This window comes from Enhydra lutris, unplaced genomic scaffold, assembly GCF_002288905.1.
Source record: "Enhydra lutris kenyoni isolate GAN:26980312 unplaced genomic scaffold, ASM228890v2 scaffoldscaffold1, whole genome shotgun sequence".
NCBI lineage: Eukaryota > Metazoa > Chordata > Mammalia > Carnivora > Mustelidae > Enhydra > Enhydra lutris.
Genome location: NW_019154085.1, coordinates 3,165,666 through 3,180,375, shown reverse-complemented (window position 1 = coordinate 3,180,375; position 14,710 = coordinate 3,165,666). Strand labels below are relative to the sequence as shown.

General features: G+C 37.7%; 1 protein-coding gene across 4 annotated transcripts in view; it reads left to right on the top strand.

The window, feature by feature from the left end:
* LOC111141560 (3-hydroxyisobutyryl-CoA hydrolase) overlaps positions 1 to 14,710 on the top strand; it is a 99,057-nt gene that overhangs the window by 43,170 nt on the left and 41,177 nt on the right. For all 4 annotated transcript variants that reach the window (XM_022494192.1, XM_022494219.1, XM_022494201.1 and 1 more), the window contains one exon: positions 13,098 to 13,176. In XM_022494192.1, coding sequence (XP_022349900.1) covers positions 13,098 to 13,176 — 79 coding nt within the window. The remainder of the gene's footprint in view (positions 1 to 13,097; positions 13,177 to 14,710) is intronic.

Genomic DNA, 14,710 nt, shown 5'->3' with positions numbered 1-14,710 from the left:
AGAAGCAGACTCTGCTGAGCAGGGAGCCCAATGTGGGGCTTGATCTCAGGACCCTGGGATCATGATCTGAGCTGAAGGCAGATGCATAACTGACTGCTCCACCCAGGTACCCCAAGACCATGCCATTTTTAAATGGAAAATCCAAGAAAGCTTTCAAAAGATGAAATATGAAGTCATTAACAAAACCTTGAAAAAGGCTTATATATATGCTAAGCTACTCTCTCTCTAAAAGAATGATTTTAATTTTTTTTTTAAGATTTTATTTATTTTACAGACAGAGATCACAAGTGGGCAGAGAGGCAGGTGGGGGTGGGGGGAAGCAGGCTCCCCGCTGAGCAGAGAGCCCGATGCGGGGCTCGAGACCTGAGCCGAAGGCAGAGGCTTTAACCCACCAAGCCACCCAGGCGCCCCTAAAAGAATGATTTTAGAATGACCAACCTTTGTCCAGTGAGTCGGAATATTTTGATGATAGACATAAGAATCATAATTATTATGATTAGACATAATGTTTATTGTCCTTTTTCTTCAGGTTTTTATTGACTTGTAAAGTTGTAATATACTTAAAGTATACAATGTGATGGTTTGGTACACAAGTACATTGGGAAAGGCTTCCCACCTCAGACCTTATTCATCTTATAACTGAAACTTTGTACCCTTTTACCAGTCTCTTCCTATTTTCCCCACCCCTCCAGTCTCTAGCAACCACCATTCTACTCTGTTTCTATGAGTTAGACTGTGTTTTTTTTTTTTTTTATTTTTAAAAATGTTCCACATGTAAGTGATACTGTTCAGTATTTGTCTTTTTCTCTTTGACTCATTTTACTGAGTGTAATGCCCTCCAGACTTCATCCATATTGTCAAAAATGGCAGGATTTCTTTCTTTTTTAAGGCTGAATAAAATTCCAATACACAAATACACACACACACACACACACACACACACACACACACACTATATATATTGTGTGTGTGTGTGTGTGTATATTTATGTATATATGTATATATACACACACACATACACACACACACACATACACACACATATACATTTTTCTTTATCCAGTCATCTGTGGGTAGATGTTTTCATAACTTGACTGTTGTGGATAATGCTGCAGTGAGCATGGGAGCATAGATAACTCTTGGAGATAGTGATTTTGTTTTCTTCCGGTATTGTCCGGAAGTGGAATTGCTGGATCACATGGTGGTTCTAGTTTAATTTCTCAGTGAATCCCTCCATACTCTTCTTCATAGTGGCTGTACCAGTTTGCATTCCCACCCATAGTGTACTAGGTTTCCCTTCTCTTCACACCCTTGCTAGTATTTATTATCCCTTGTCCTTTTTTTTTTTTTTTTAAGATTTTATTTATTTTTTTGAGAGAGAGACAGTGAGAGAGAACACATGCACAGGAGCCAGGGGAGAGGGAAGTTCACCGCTGAGCAGGGAGTCTGATGCAGGACTTGATCCCAGGAGCCTGGGGTCATGACCTGAGTGAAAGCAAACGCTTAACCAACTGAGTCACTCATGTGCCCCCTTGTCTTTTTGATAATAGACATTCTAGCAGGTGTGAGGTGATATCCCAGTGTGGTATTGATTTGCATTTCCCTCATTTTACTGATGTTGAACACCTTTTTGTGTACCTTTTGGCCATTTTTTGTGTCTTCTTTGGGAAAATGTCTCTTCGGTTTATTTTTTAATCAAATTGTTGGTTTTTTTTGCTATTGAGTTGTAGGAGTTCCTTGTGTATTTTGGGTATGAAGCCCTTTTTGGATATATGGTTTGCAAATATTTTATCCTAGTCCATAGGTTTTTTCATTTTGCTCGTGGTTTCCTTTGATGAGGAGAGGCTTTTAGTTTGAGTAATCCACTTGTTCGCTTTGCTTTTGTTGCCTTCGCTTTTGGTGTCACGTCTGAAAAATCTTTGCCAAGACCAATATCAAGGAGTTTGCCCATGTTTTCTTCTAGGTGTTTTATGGTTTCAGGTCTTACATTCTTTAATCCATTTTGAGTTGGTTTTTTGTGTATGCTGTAAGATGGGGTCCAGTTTCATTTTTTCCTATGTGGCTATCCAGTTTTCCCAGCACCCTTTATTGAAGTAACTGTCCTTTCTCTATTGTATATTTTTGGCTCCTGTGTTGAAAATTAATGGGCCATATATATGTGGCTTTATTTCTGGGTTCTCTATTTTCCATTTGATCTGTGTGGCTTTTTTTTTTCTTCTTCTTTTTTTTTTTAAATGCCAGTGCTGTTGTGTTTTGATCACTACAGCTTGTAATATAGTTTGAAATCAGGAAGGGTGATGTCTCCATCATTGTCCTTTCTCAAGTTTGTTTTTGGCTCTTTGGGGTCTTGTGTTTCTGTACAAACTTTGATTGTTCTATTTCTATGAAAAATGCCATTGGAATTTTATTAGGGATTGCATGGTATCTGTAGGTTTCTTTGGATGGTATGGACATTTTCTTTTCTTTTTTTTTTTTTTTTCCAAATGACTAAAAGTTTATTTTATACATTGGATATACATAAGAAATAAAAAAAAAAATGTACCAAAGAACAGACCCCAAACTAGGGATAGTACAGACATTTTAACAGTATTCTTCCAATCCAGGAGCACAGACTATTTTTCCATTTATTTGTGTCTTCTTCAATTCCTTTCACCCATGTCTTAACAGTTTTCAGTGTATCTTTCAGCTCCTCAGTTAAATTTGTTTCTAGGTATTTTCTTCTTTTTGATGTAATTGTTAATGGGATTGTTTTCTTCTCTTTCTGAAAGTTTGGTGTTAGCATGTAGAAAAAATACAATTGGTTTTCATGTATTAATTTTGTTTCCTGAAACTTTATGAAATTATTTTATTCTAATAGTTTGTTTGAGGGGGAAGTCTGTAGTTTTCTAAAAGTAGTATCATGTCATCCCTAAACACAATTTTATTGCTTCCTTTCCAATTTGGATGCCTTTTATTTATTTTTCTTGCCTAATTCCTTGGGTTAGGACTTTTAGTACTATGGTAAGTAAAAAGTGTCAAGGGCGGATATCCTTGTCTTGTTCTCCATCTTAGAGGAAAAGCTTTTAGCTTTTCACTGTGGAGTATAACGTTAGCTTTGGGTTTGTCATGTATGGCCTTTATTATGTTGAGGTACATTCCATCTATATCTAAATTATTGATGGTTTTTATCATGAAACAATGTTGGATTTTGTCATATGTGACTTTTCTGTATCTATTGAAATGATCATATGATTTTTATCTATGGAGATGATCATGTGACTTTTATCCTTCATTTTGTTAATGTGGTATGTCATATTATTGATTTGCATGTTTTGAACCAGCCTCGCATCTCAGGAATAAACCCCACTGGATCATGGTATGTGATTCTTTTAATGTAATGTTGATTTGAGTTTGCTAGTATTTTGTTGAGGATTTTTGCACTGTTCACTCAGAGTATTGGCCTGTAATTTTTGTTTCTTGTAGCATTCTTGTCTAATGATAGATACTCCTATTGCTAGGTCAGCTTGTGTATGTCAGGGTGACCTAATTTCAGATACAGCAATATAACTCACATACAGATTGGGCTCTGTGATTCTTTTTTTTTTTTTTAAATGTTTATTTAACATGTATAGTACTAGTTTCAGGGGTAGAATTTGGTGATTCATCAGTTGCATATAACACCCAGTGCTCATTACATCAAGTGCTCTCCTTAATGCCCATCCCCCCGTTACCCCATCTCACTACCCACCCTCCCTCCAGCAACCCTCACTTGTTTCCTGTGGTTAAGAGTCTCTTATGTTTTGCCTCCTTCTCTGTTTTTATCTTATTTTTTCTTCCTTTCCACTATGTTCATCTGTTTTGTTTCTTAAATTCCATGTATGAGTGAAATCATATGGCATTTATCTTTCTCTGGCTCTTATTTTACTTAGCACAAGACCCTCTAGTTTCATCCACATCATTGCAAATGGTGAGGTATCATTCTTTTTCATGGCCGAGTAATATTCCACTGTGTGTGTGTGTGTGTGTGTGTGTGTGTGTGTGTGTGTGTGTGTATCCCATATCTTCTTTATCCATCATCTGTCGATGGATAGTTGGACTCTTTCCACAATTTGGCTATTGTGGACATTGTTTCTATAAATACTGGGGTGCATGTGCCCCTTAGAATCACTATTTTTGTATTCTTTGGATAAATACCTAGTGGGCTCTGTGATTCTCATTTGTCCTTTGCAGTTTTAGGGTAGAAGCTGCCAGTTGCAAGTGTGATGAAAGTAGACTTGAAGTTGATATGCAAAGGTAAAGGGTTACCATCAGGACTAAAGAAAGGTACTGCAGTGCATTTGCCCTGGGAAGTAAAAATAAAAAGAACTATATTGACAGGTGAACTTCTCTACAGAGAAAGCAATAAAATTATACTAAAAGTGGAAGAATAATTAGAAAAGAGAATATGAAATAGTAGTAAGACTGCAGGGGCTGTGCAAGGAAGAATTAGGAAATTTCCCTTGGATATTTCTAAGTGTGTAGAATCTGTGCTTATAGTTTATTCATTTTTATCTGTATTCACTGTTGACTTTCTCCAAGTGTAGATGATTATATTCTTTTTCTTGCTAGAGAGGGGTAGAGTCTCCTTCCCTCCCTTGGTACTCTATGATTTCCTTCTGCCTTATTAGGGGAGAGTTAGGCTGGCTTTTAGCTGCACAATTTCTGATCATATATCATATATATATATTTATATGTGATATGTATCTGTTATATTGGACACATGTACATGTATAATTATAAATATGCATATGTTGGGGGATGTGCTCATTGAGGTAAAAAACCTTGAGTGTCAATCTAGGAGGTGTGTATTTCAGGTTATTTCAAATGTATGCTTTAAGTATGACATATTAGAATTTTTCTATTTCCTGGATTTAAAAAAATTGAAACATAATTGACCTATAATATTGTATTAGTTTTAGGTATGTCACATAATTATTTGGTATGTGTATATACTGCAAAATGATTACCACAGTAAATTAACATCCATCACCACACATGGTTAACAATAATCTTTTTTTCCTTGTGATGAGAGCTTTCAAGATTTACTCTTTTAACAACTTCCAAGTGTCCTCCTGGCTTTTTTATTAAAAACTATACCTGAAGAATGGTAGACTGCTAACATGTAAATATTTCTACTTCAGTTATTTGTTTCTCCTGAATATCCTTTACATCCAAATATAATATGAAGTATGCATCAACAGCAGGAGGGAAATTTTCATTTCGTGCTGATCTCTGCAGTCTATTAAAATACATTAACATTATATAATCAGTATATTGGTATCATTAATATGCAGTACTATCCTATTAATGCGAGAAGCACAATAAAGTCTTTGTTTTTACTGTGGAGGCTGCTGGTCAGACTGCAAATCTAAGGCATGTGGTCCTAGAGATACATTATGAAACTTATAGTCATGATACTAACTTTCATATTGTAATGAAATTATGATGGAAACCTATTTAAATTTCTAACAAAAATGTGTACCTATTTCAAAGCTCTGCTTATAATCCTGAATGATGATGAGAGACGACTCTCCCATACTCTGATACTGTGATGCAGTGTTCGTCCTTGGCAGGAGCTTCCTCATTGTCCCTGATGAGAATTTAAACCCATGACCCTTTGTGTGAGCCTTAGTCACATCACCCCATTGTGTGCCTTTCTGAGTGAGTTGATTTCATAACTGTGGTTGTTGGCTTTGTTTACTTTGTAACATTTATTTTTAATTAAAAACTTTTTGTGAAGCAGCTTCAAATTTTACAGAAAATATGCACTAATAATACAGAGAACTTTTACATATTCTTCATATTCCCTGTGATTTCTACATTTGTTTTATCATTCTTTCTTCTCTCCTACCTCTATGAAGAATTTCTTTTTAACCATTTGAGAGAAAGTTGAAGACATGATAACTGTTGTTAAATTGTTCAGTAGGTATTGTCTAAGAATAAGGACACCAAAATCAAGAAATTTAACAGTGACCCAGTACTGTTATCTGGAACATTTCTTTATCAAGCTCCTAATTTAATTGTTCTACATATGTCCTTGTTTGTTTACTGGGGGGTTAATCTTGCCATTAATATAAATTATGGAGTGGTTGACTTTATCTTAAGTTAACTTTAAATATCCTTGTAATTATCAGAGCACCTGTGTGGCTCAGTCGCTTAAGCATCTGACTCTTGATTTTGGGTGAGGTCATGATCTCAGGGTCATGGCATCAAGCTTGTCCACGTGCTTAGTGGGGAGTCTGCTTAAGATTCTCTCCCTCTCTCTCTGCCTGCCACCCCTACCTGCCCGAGCTCTTGTGCATAGCAGCACATGCATGAACACTCTCTCTCTCTGTCTTAACATAAACAAGTAAAGCTTTAAAAAATCTTTATCCATTTTTTAAAAATGTTGCTTTTTGTTTCAAATAGTATATTATCTGGAAATACAGAAATAATGCTTATTTCTAACGGCTAATTAACATAATTTTGAAGGATTTAACTGTGCTTTTAACTATAATAAGGTATTTTTTAAAGCCTTAAATAAAGCTGTGCCAGCCTTTCCCCTTTACTGAGCAGTCTAAAAATTCATCTATGTCTGTTAATTAAAAAACAGTCTTAGGGGCACCTCCGTGGCTCAGATGGTAAAGTGTCTGCCTTTGGCTCAGGTCATGATCCCAAGGGTCCTGGGATTGAACCCTGCTTCTCTTCTCTCTCTCTGTCTACTGCTCCCCCTGCTTGTGCTTTCTTGCTCTGTCAAATAAATAAACAAAATCTTAAAAAAAAAAAAAAAAAAAGAAAAAAAAAGAAAAGTTTTAGATTGCCTAAATTTTGCTTTTTTAAAAAAAAAAAGATTTTTTTTTTAATTTATTTATTTGACAGAGAGAGATTACGAGTGGTCAGAGAAACAGGCAGAGAGAGAGGGGGAAGAAGGCTCCCCGCTGAGCAGAGAGCCCTATGCAGGGCTCGATCCCAGGACCCTGGGATCATGACCTGAGCTGAAGTCAGAGGCTTTAGCCCACTGAGCCACTCAGGTGCCCCAGGATTACTTCAAATAGTATATAAATGCACCATAAACAAAAATAACAAATTATAGACTTCAAAATTAAGAACTTTGCATTCCCAGACATCACTAAGAGTGAAAAAGCAAACCACAGACTGAAAAATAAGTCTTGGAATGCAAGTGTCTGACAAAGGAATCCTGTTTAGAATGTATAAAGAACTTCTGTAGTCCATACAAAAATCCAGTGCAAAAATGAACGGTAGATCAGAGTAGACATATCATAGGGATATCCAGATAACAAATACAACAAACATTCAACTGCATTAGTCAAGGAAGTGGAAATTAAAATCACAATGAAATCCTAACATATACTCATTAAAATGGCTAAAATTATGAAAGACAAGTTCAAGTATTTTTGAGGATGGGGAATAACAGACTCATATAATGCTGGTGGAGTAGAAAATTGGTACTACTGCTTTGGAAGATTGCCTTTTTTTTTTTTTTAAGATTTTATTTATTTATTCGACAGAGAGAGACACAGAGAGGGAACACAGCAGGGGGAGTGGGTGAGGGAGAAGCAGGCTTCCTGTGGAGCAGAGAGCCTGATGCGGGGCTCGATCCCAGAACCCTGGGATCATGACCCGAGCCAAAGGCAGACACTTAACCACTGAGCCACCCAGGTGCCCCTGGAAGATTGCCATTTTAAAAAATCTATTTATGTATTTAAAAAAAATTTTTTTATTAATTATTTTTCTTAACATATAATGTATTATTTGCTTCAGGGATGCAGGTCTGTGAATCATCAGGCTTACAGACTTCACAGCACTCACCATAGCACAAACCCTCCCCAATGTCCATAACCCCACCACCCTCTCCCTACCCCCTTCCCCTGGCAACCCTCAGTTTGTTTTGTGAGATTAAGAATCTCTTATGGTAAAAAAAAAAAAAAAAAAAAGAATCTCTTATGGTTTGTCTCCCTCCCAATCCCATCTTGTGGAAAATTGTTATTTTTAGAAGTTAATTGAATTTGTTTCCTTTGACCCAGTAGTTTTACTCCCTGGTATATACCCAAACAAAATGTGTGCACTTACGCACCAAAAGACATGCATGAGAATGGTCACTGAATCATTATTTGCAGTAGCTCAAAGCCAGAAAGCCTAACTCGCTATTTATAGTAGAATAGATCAATAAGCTGTTTATTCGTCCAAAGGAATGCTGTACGATGAAAAGTGATGGCTGCACACATGAATGAATCTCACACAGAAGTGGCTGAAAGACAAGTAGTATATACTCTGTGATTCTGATTATGTTGAGATAAAATCAGAAAGCATAAATCTTATTTTGTTGGAAGCCAGGGTAGTGGTTGCCTGAAGGATGGAGGGAATCATGACTGACAGGGTACATGAAATAATTTCTGGTCATTTTTATCTACATTCTGGTTACATGGGTGTGTTAACTTCGGGGTAATTCCTTGGACCTGTATACTTACCATTTGTTACTATTTGTGTATTTTTTCATGTGTATTATGTGTCAATTAAGAAAACTTTTTTAAAAGCCAGTGTGGCTGACCTGAATGCAAGTGGGGAAAGTAGAGAATTGTAAATTCCAAGATCAGGGAGCTAGAAAGGGCTCAGGCCATGGCCTTATCAGCCACGAAGAGTAATTTTGGTAATATTGTATTGGGAAGTTACTGGAGAATTTTGGGCAGGAGAAAACCTTAACCAATATACACTTAATAATCTTACTTGGCTGCTGTGTAGAGAATAGACTGTGGCAAGAACGGAAGCAAGAGCGCCAAGCCCAGGCAGGAGGTCCTAGTGACTTCAGTTAGGGTCGTGACAGTGGAGATGGGAACCGTGGACCGATCCAAAGTATATTTTGGGGTCAGAGCTATAAAGACCAGTTCATAGGTTAGATTAAGAAATTAGAAAGAGGATGATGCTGAGGTTTTTGGCCTGAGAAGCTGGGTGAGTGGTGGTGGTATTTACCGAGGGAGTAGCACATTTAAGGAGGTATCAAGAGATTTACTTCTGATGTCTGAACATTGAGAAAAGTACTAGATGTTTAAGTGGAGACATTAAATAGGCAGCTAGATGTAAAATTCTAGAGAAATCAGGATGGCGAAATGATTTTTAAATCTTTAATGTTATGGTGCTTGAGTTCGTGGGCTCTTGGAAGGCATCAGGCGGGAAGAGAATCCGGAGTGAACCGAGTGCAGGTGAGTGGAGTAGAGGGATGACCCCGATCATTGGTGGGGGCAGGTCGCGTCTGTGTGTCAGGGAGAAGAGAAAGAGCAACTCCTGTGACGGAAGGAAGACCAGGCAAGTAGGTGTCTCAAAGTCATGTGTTTCCTGAAGTGGGGACGAGGCAGCTCCGCCGCATGCTGTGAGATGCCCAGTTTAGATGAGCGGAGATTCGAGTAGTGGGTTCAGCGGGATGCAGGGGGAGAGTGTTTGAGGAGAGTTAGGAATTAGAATGACATCTTACATTTGGGGAATGAGTTTGCACAGTGTAACCATTAATAGAATAAAATTGAAGACTTTGAAGGCTTTTTCGTCTAGCAAAGGGTACCAGCTCAGATTAATGGTTAAAAAGTGTGTAACAGTAAATTTTGGAAGTTCCAAGGGGGACTTATTGTAAACAATCTATAGTGGGTTCTTTTATATAAGATGCAAAAATTAGCTCTGAATCTGCCGCAGAGTTCCTACATCCTTTTCAGTGCTGATCAGCATTTATATTCTTAGTACCTCCAAGGGCAGTGGCTAGCATTTTTTCCAGCCTTCCTCCTAATTAAAAGGTCTTTAAAATTGGCTCTTAATGGTACTTGTGTCAAGTATCTCTTATTCTGAAAGCTCATTATTAATAAGTTCTTTCTAAAATCTTAGAGTCTTTGATTTCATTCATTTTATCAGTTCTGGGTGAAACAAAATGTATTATGTAATACAAGATAACTGAATCTGTAGTTTCTACGTCAAAAAATACGGGGCTCGTAAGTTTCTTTGTCTTTTGATTTCAGGAGGTAGATAAAGCTGGGCTGTTAAATGGTTCTCTTGCTGGACAAGGGATGCTTCAGAAGATGTGGTGGAGGGGCTGGTCCGGAAGCGCAGTGTCAGCAGGACGAGGCGCACGGGCAGCTTATGTTGTGTGACACTGGGGCGTGACAGGATGTAGGTCTGGTTCTAACTGAAAACGTAGCAAGAGACTTTAATAACTAGAAAGAGCACAGACTCAACCAGATCCAGGAAAGAGAACGGAGCAGCTATCAGGTGCAGAGATGAAATGGGAATCCACAGACAAAAATCGGCGGCATTGCTAGACGTCTGAAAACTGAACTACGAGCTATGTCTGCTGCTTCCTGTAGGCTTGCTTTGTCCTCAGTGCTGTGTGCGCCGGATGCAGCCTTCTCGGTGTATTCGCCGTCACTGTGTGTAACTGCTGCTCTAGCTTGGCGGTCATGTCTTTTTCAGTTCAGATTTCAAATGAGCTTTAAACGTTGGCTGTCGTCAACTCGCAGCAGCCCACCGTGTTTTAGTTTAAATACCTTAGAGTGAGAACCTTGCCTAGTGCACTTTTCGTTCTCTCCCTTTGTTCCCTGCGCCTTACAGTTCCGGTTAGCCTCGATCGGCTGCCCTTCGGTGCCCATCCCTAGCTCAGCCACTGCTCAGGGAAGGGCGAAGTCTTTGGTTATATATAGGGCAATGATAGGGCAGACAGTGGCCTTCTCTCGTATGTCTTCCTTACTTTAAAATTATATGATTAGGGGCGCTTGGGTGGCTCAGAGGGTTAGGCCTCTGCCTTCGGCTCAGGTCATGATCTCAGGGTTCTGGGATCGAGCCCCGCATCGGGCTCTCTGCTCGGCAGGGAGCCTGCTTCCTCCTCTCTCTCTGCCTGCCTCTCTGCGTACTTGTGATCTCTATCTGTCAAATAAATAAATAAAATCTTTAAAAAAAAAATAAATAAAATTATATGATTAATTGAAATTATAAAGGCTTGGAATTTTGGAGGAAGGGCAGGAAGGCCCTGTGGTTAGTGGAATAAGCACACGTACGGGAGGTGAAGTGAGAGGTAGGCTGGCCATACTGCGTAGAGCCTTACAGGCCATGCGCAGTTTCGGGTGTGTTTGTGTGTCTCAGATAAGTGTCCACATTTGTTCAGATATGTATTAGAGATACATAGGGAAAAATCTGAAGGGTTACGTAACAAATTAGTAATAACTGTTTCTCTGGAAAGAGGGAGGAGGCTAGGATTGGGGTTGTGGTCAGATTTTACCTTTATATGTAAATATTTGGTAATGGGGGATATAACCATTGCTGTTTGTGGAATTCAGACTTAATTAAAAGAGGTGGGCGGCAATGACCAGAGGAGGTTTGAAGCAGGGTCAGTCCTTGAGGCCTGAAGCTGTGCAGCCCCAGGGAGGCAGTTCTAAGCCCTAGGACTCAAAAAAGAAGAAAGTTGGAGAGCTGGGGATCCAGTCCAGCTCTTAAGTTCTTAGCAGGACATTCCTGAGCATTAATAACTTGCAGCCACAATGTGATAAACTGAAAGTGGAGAGAATATGAACCAAGGACTTCTAAAATAATAAAGTAATCCTAAAACTAGTAGTGCTTTCTTCATTAAAATTCGTAAGACTTCCTAATCTTGCAGTATACACGGTTGAATTGGGGTCAGTGTTGTCAGTTGGCTGTGTCACCATCGGACTCCTATGACATGATATTTGCCTGTGCGAAGACTATCAAACATTGTGGATTTAACTTATAAGTGTTAACACTAAGAGATGTAGGTAGTGGCTGAAGAATTTTATTCATTTTCTTGTTTATTTACATGGTCTTCTAAAATTTAAGCTTAGTGCATATAGCATGTAAAATTTATAAGAAATGTGTGTGTGTTTTAGTGTTTCTTAAGAGGTTTTAAAGTTTCAAGAAGGTTTATATTTTTATTCTTAAAGATTTTATTTTTAAGTGATCTCTAGATTTTTATAAGTAATTTTTATAAGTTTATAAAATTTATAAGAACTTTGTGTGTGTTTTTGTGACGTAAGAGGGTTTTAAAGTTTCAAGAACCCTTAAGTAATCTCTACACCTAACGTGGGAAAAGTTTCAAGAACTTTTAAATGGCTGAACTGAGTATGAAAACACTTGAAAGAGTTGATGAAACTGTGATGAAAGATTAAAAGAACCAGATAGAAATGAGGCCCTTTCTATTTAATGCTTAGAGAACTCTGAAGTGCCTGATACCGCTCTAAGCACTTTATATGTTTTAACTCATTTAATACTATGCTGACAAAGACTACACTGGTTAAAAAGGATCAAGAATGAGAAGAACTAAGATAGTCTAACAGGAGTTCTGAGTAATGAGAAAAGAACGTAATACAGGGACTGCGTTCGTAGTGTGAGCACTGGTGTTAACTGGGTACTTTGTCGTCACAGGTATACTCTTACTCATTTTCCTCAACTGTGTTTTTTTCAAATATGTTTATTCAAAGCTTGCTGTTAAGTTTTCCCTTTTCAGTGACATTCAACAAAGTAGAGATAGACTTCCAGCCAAATCTTATCTTCTAAAACTTGAGTTTCATAATCAGTTTTTAAGCGGTTGTACATTTGACCCTGGTAAATGTTGTATCTGAGAAAAATGATGTTACTAATGTTGGGAACTACGTAATAAATGATGAAACATGTGAATATGTGTGTTAATATGCTAGTCGAGGCCACTGAAATTAGCTGGAATAGCTTGGTTGTGCTCTTTTGATGACAGGTTCCACCGGTGACAACAGTCGGCGGTTCTGGGAACAGTCACTGTTCTGTCGTGCTGTACTGGATTTGAAGTAGAGGGAAGGGGGAAGAGGATATTAAGCAAAACACGAAATGCTGACTGAAGACATCTTAGCTAAAACAGTCTATTCCAGATACCAGCAACACCCATATATTTTTTTGTCCAGCACTCCTGAAGTTATGTATTTTAGGGTTTTTCTCCAGTGTATCTCCTAAAAGAAATTCTTGTAGGATATAAAGATAGTTTACTTGGTTTAAAATGTTTGTGTGTGTATGAGTTTGCATATACTTTTTACAGTATCTTTAAACAACTTTTTGCCTTATTTTCCTAGGGAGTTGGTCTCTCAGTTCATGGGCGATTCCGAGTGGCTACTGAAAAGTCTCTTTTTGCGATGCCAGAAACAGCAATAGGTAAAACCCCCAATTTTTCATAATTAATTTTAGAATTATCTTTGGATGCATTTCAGATTACACTGTTGTTAAAGGAATTGATGGAATCTTACTGAGATATAGCAATGAAAGAATCCTTAAAAAGAAATTAGGAAGATACCTGAAAGTTATATTAACTTAGTAGTCGTATCCAGAAACACAAAAGAAAAGAATATTTAACTGGCAGCACTAACACACTGGTTGTTAGGAGAAAATGGTCTTGTTTTCAAATCTACAATCCATTTTGATTTTTTTTTTTTTTTTTTTGAGAGAGAGTGTGCCAGAGGTGCGGAGGTGGCGGGGCAGAGGGAGAGAGAATCCCAAGCAGGCTTCACGCTCAGTTCGATCTCACATCCCTGAGACCATGACCTGAGCAAAATCAGTAGTTGGACACTTAACCTACTGAGCCACCTAAGTGCCCCCATTTTGAAATTTTTGTGCATGCTGTTAAATACGGATCAAAGATATAGATCAAATTTTATGATTCTGCACATAGAGATACAGGCATTCACACACTACATTTTGAAAAGCTGTTGTTTCTCCACTGATGGCTTTTGTACCTTGGTATGTGTTATATTGGTGCCAACACTGCAGTCTTGATTACTATTGCTTAATAGTAGAAATCAGGTAGCGATAATTCTCCCATTTTGTTGTTTCCCACAAGTTGTTTTAGCTATAAAGATCCTTTGTATTTCAATATGAATTTCTGAGTCAGTTTGTCAATTTCAACTTAAAAAGCCTGCTAGGATTTCGATTAGGATTGTCTAAAATTTAAGGAGAATTGACAACAATATAGAATCTTCAACCTGAGAGCAAGGTATATCTCCCATTTATTTAGGTCTTCTTTAATATCTCTAAGCCAAGTTTTGTAGTTTATAGGTCTTACATACCCTTTGTCAGATTTTTCCTTAACTATTTCATATTGTTTGTTACTATTTTAAAAAATCATTTCTGACTTTTAGTTACCAGTATAGAGAAATACCACTTATTTTTTTAATGAAGCATAATTGACGTACAGTATCTTAGTTTAAGGTGTACATCATAGTGATTCTATACTTTTATACATCACAGAATGATTCCCACAAGAAGTCTAGAGCCAACTGTCACCATACAAAGTTATTATATTGTTGACTATATTTCCTACACTGTAGATTTTATCTCCGTGACTTACTTATTTTGTAAGTTTAAGTTTGTACTACTTAATCTCCTTTGTCTGTTTTGCTTGCCCCCAATCCATCCCCATTGTGTTAACCGAAAGTTTGTTTCCTATATTTCTGTTTTGTTTTGTTTTTTAGATTCTACACATAAATGAAATCACATGGTATTTGTCCTTCTCTGATTTATTTCACTTAGCATAATACCTCTAGCTCTATCCATACTATTACAAATGGCAAGAGTTCATTCCTTTTTTTGTGGCAAAGTAATATTCCATTGTATGTGCATGTGTACCACATCTTTTTTATCCCTTCTTCTGTTGATGGACACTTTGGTTGCTTCCATGTCTTGGCTAATGCTG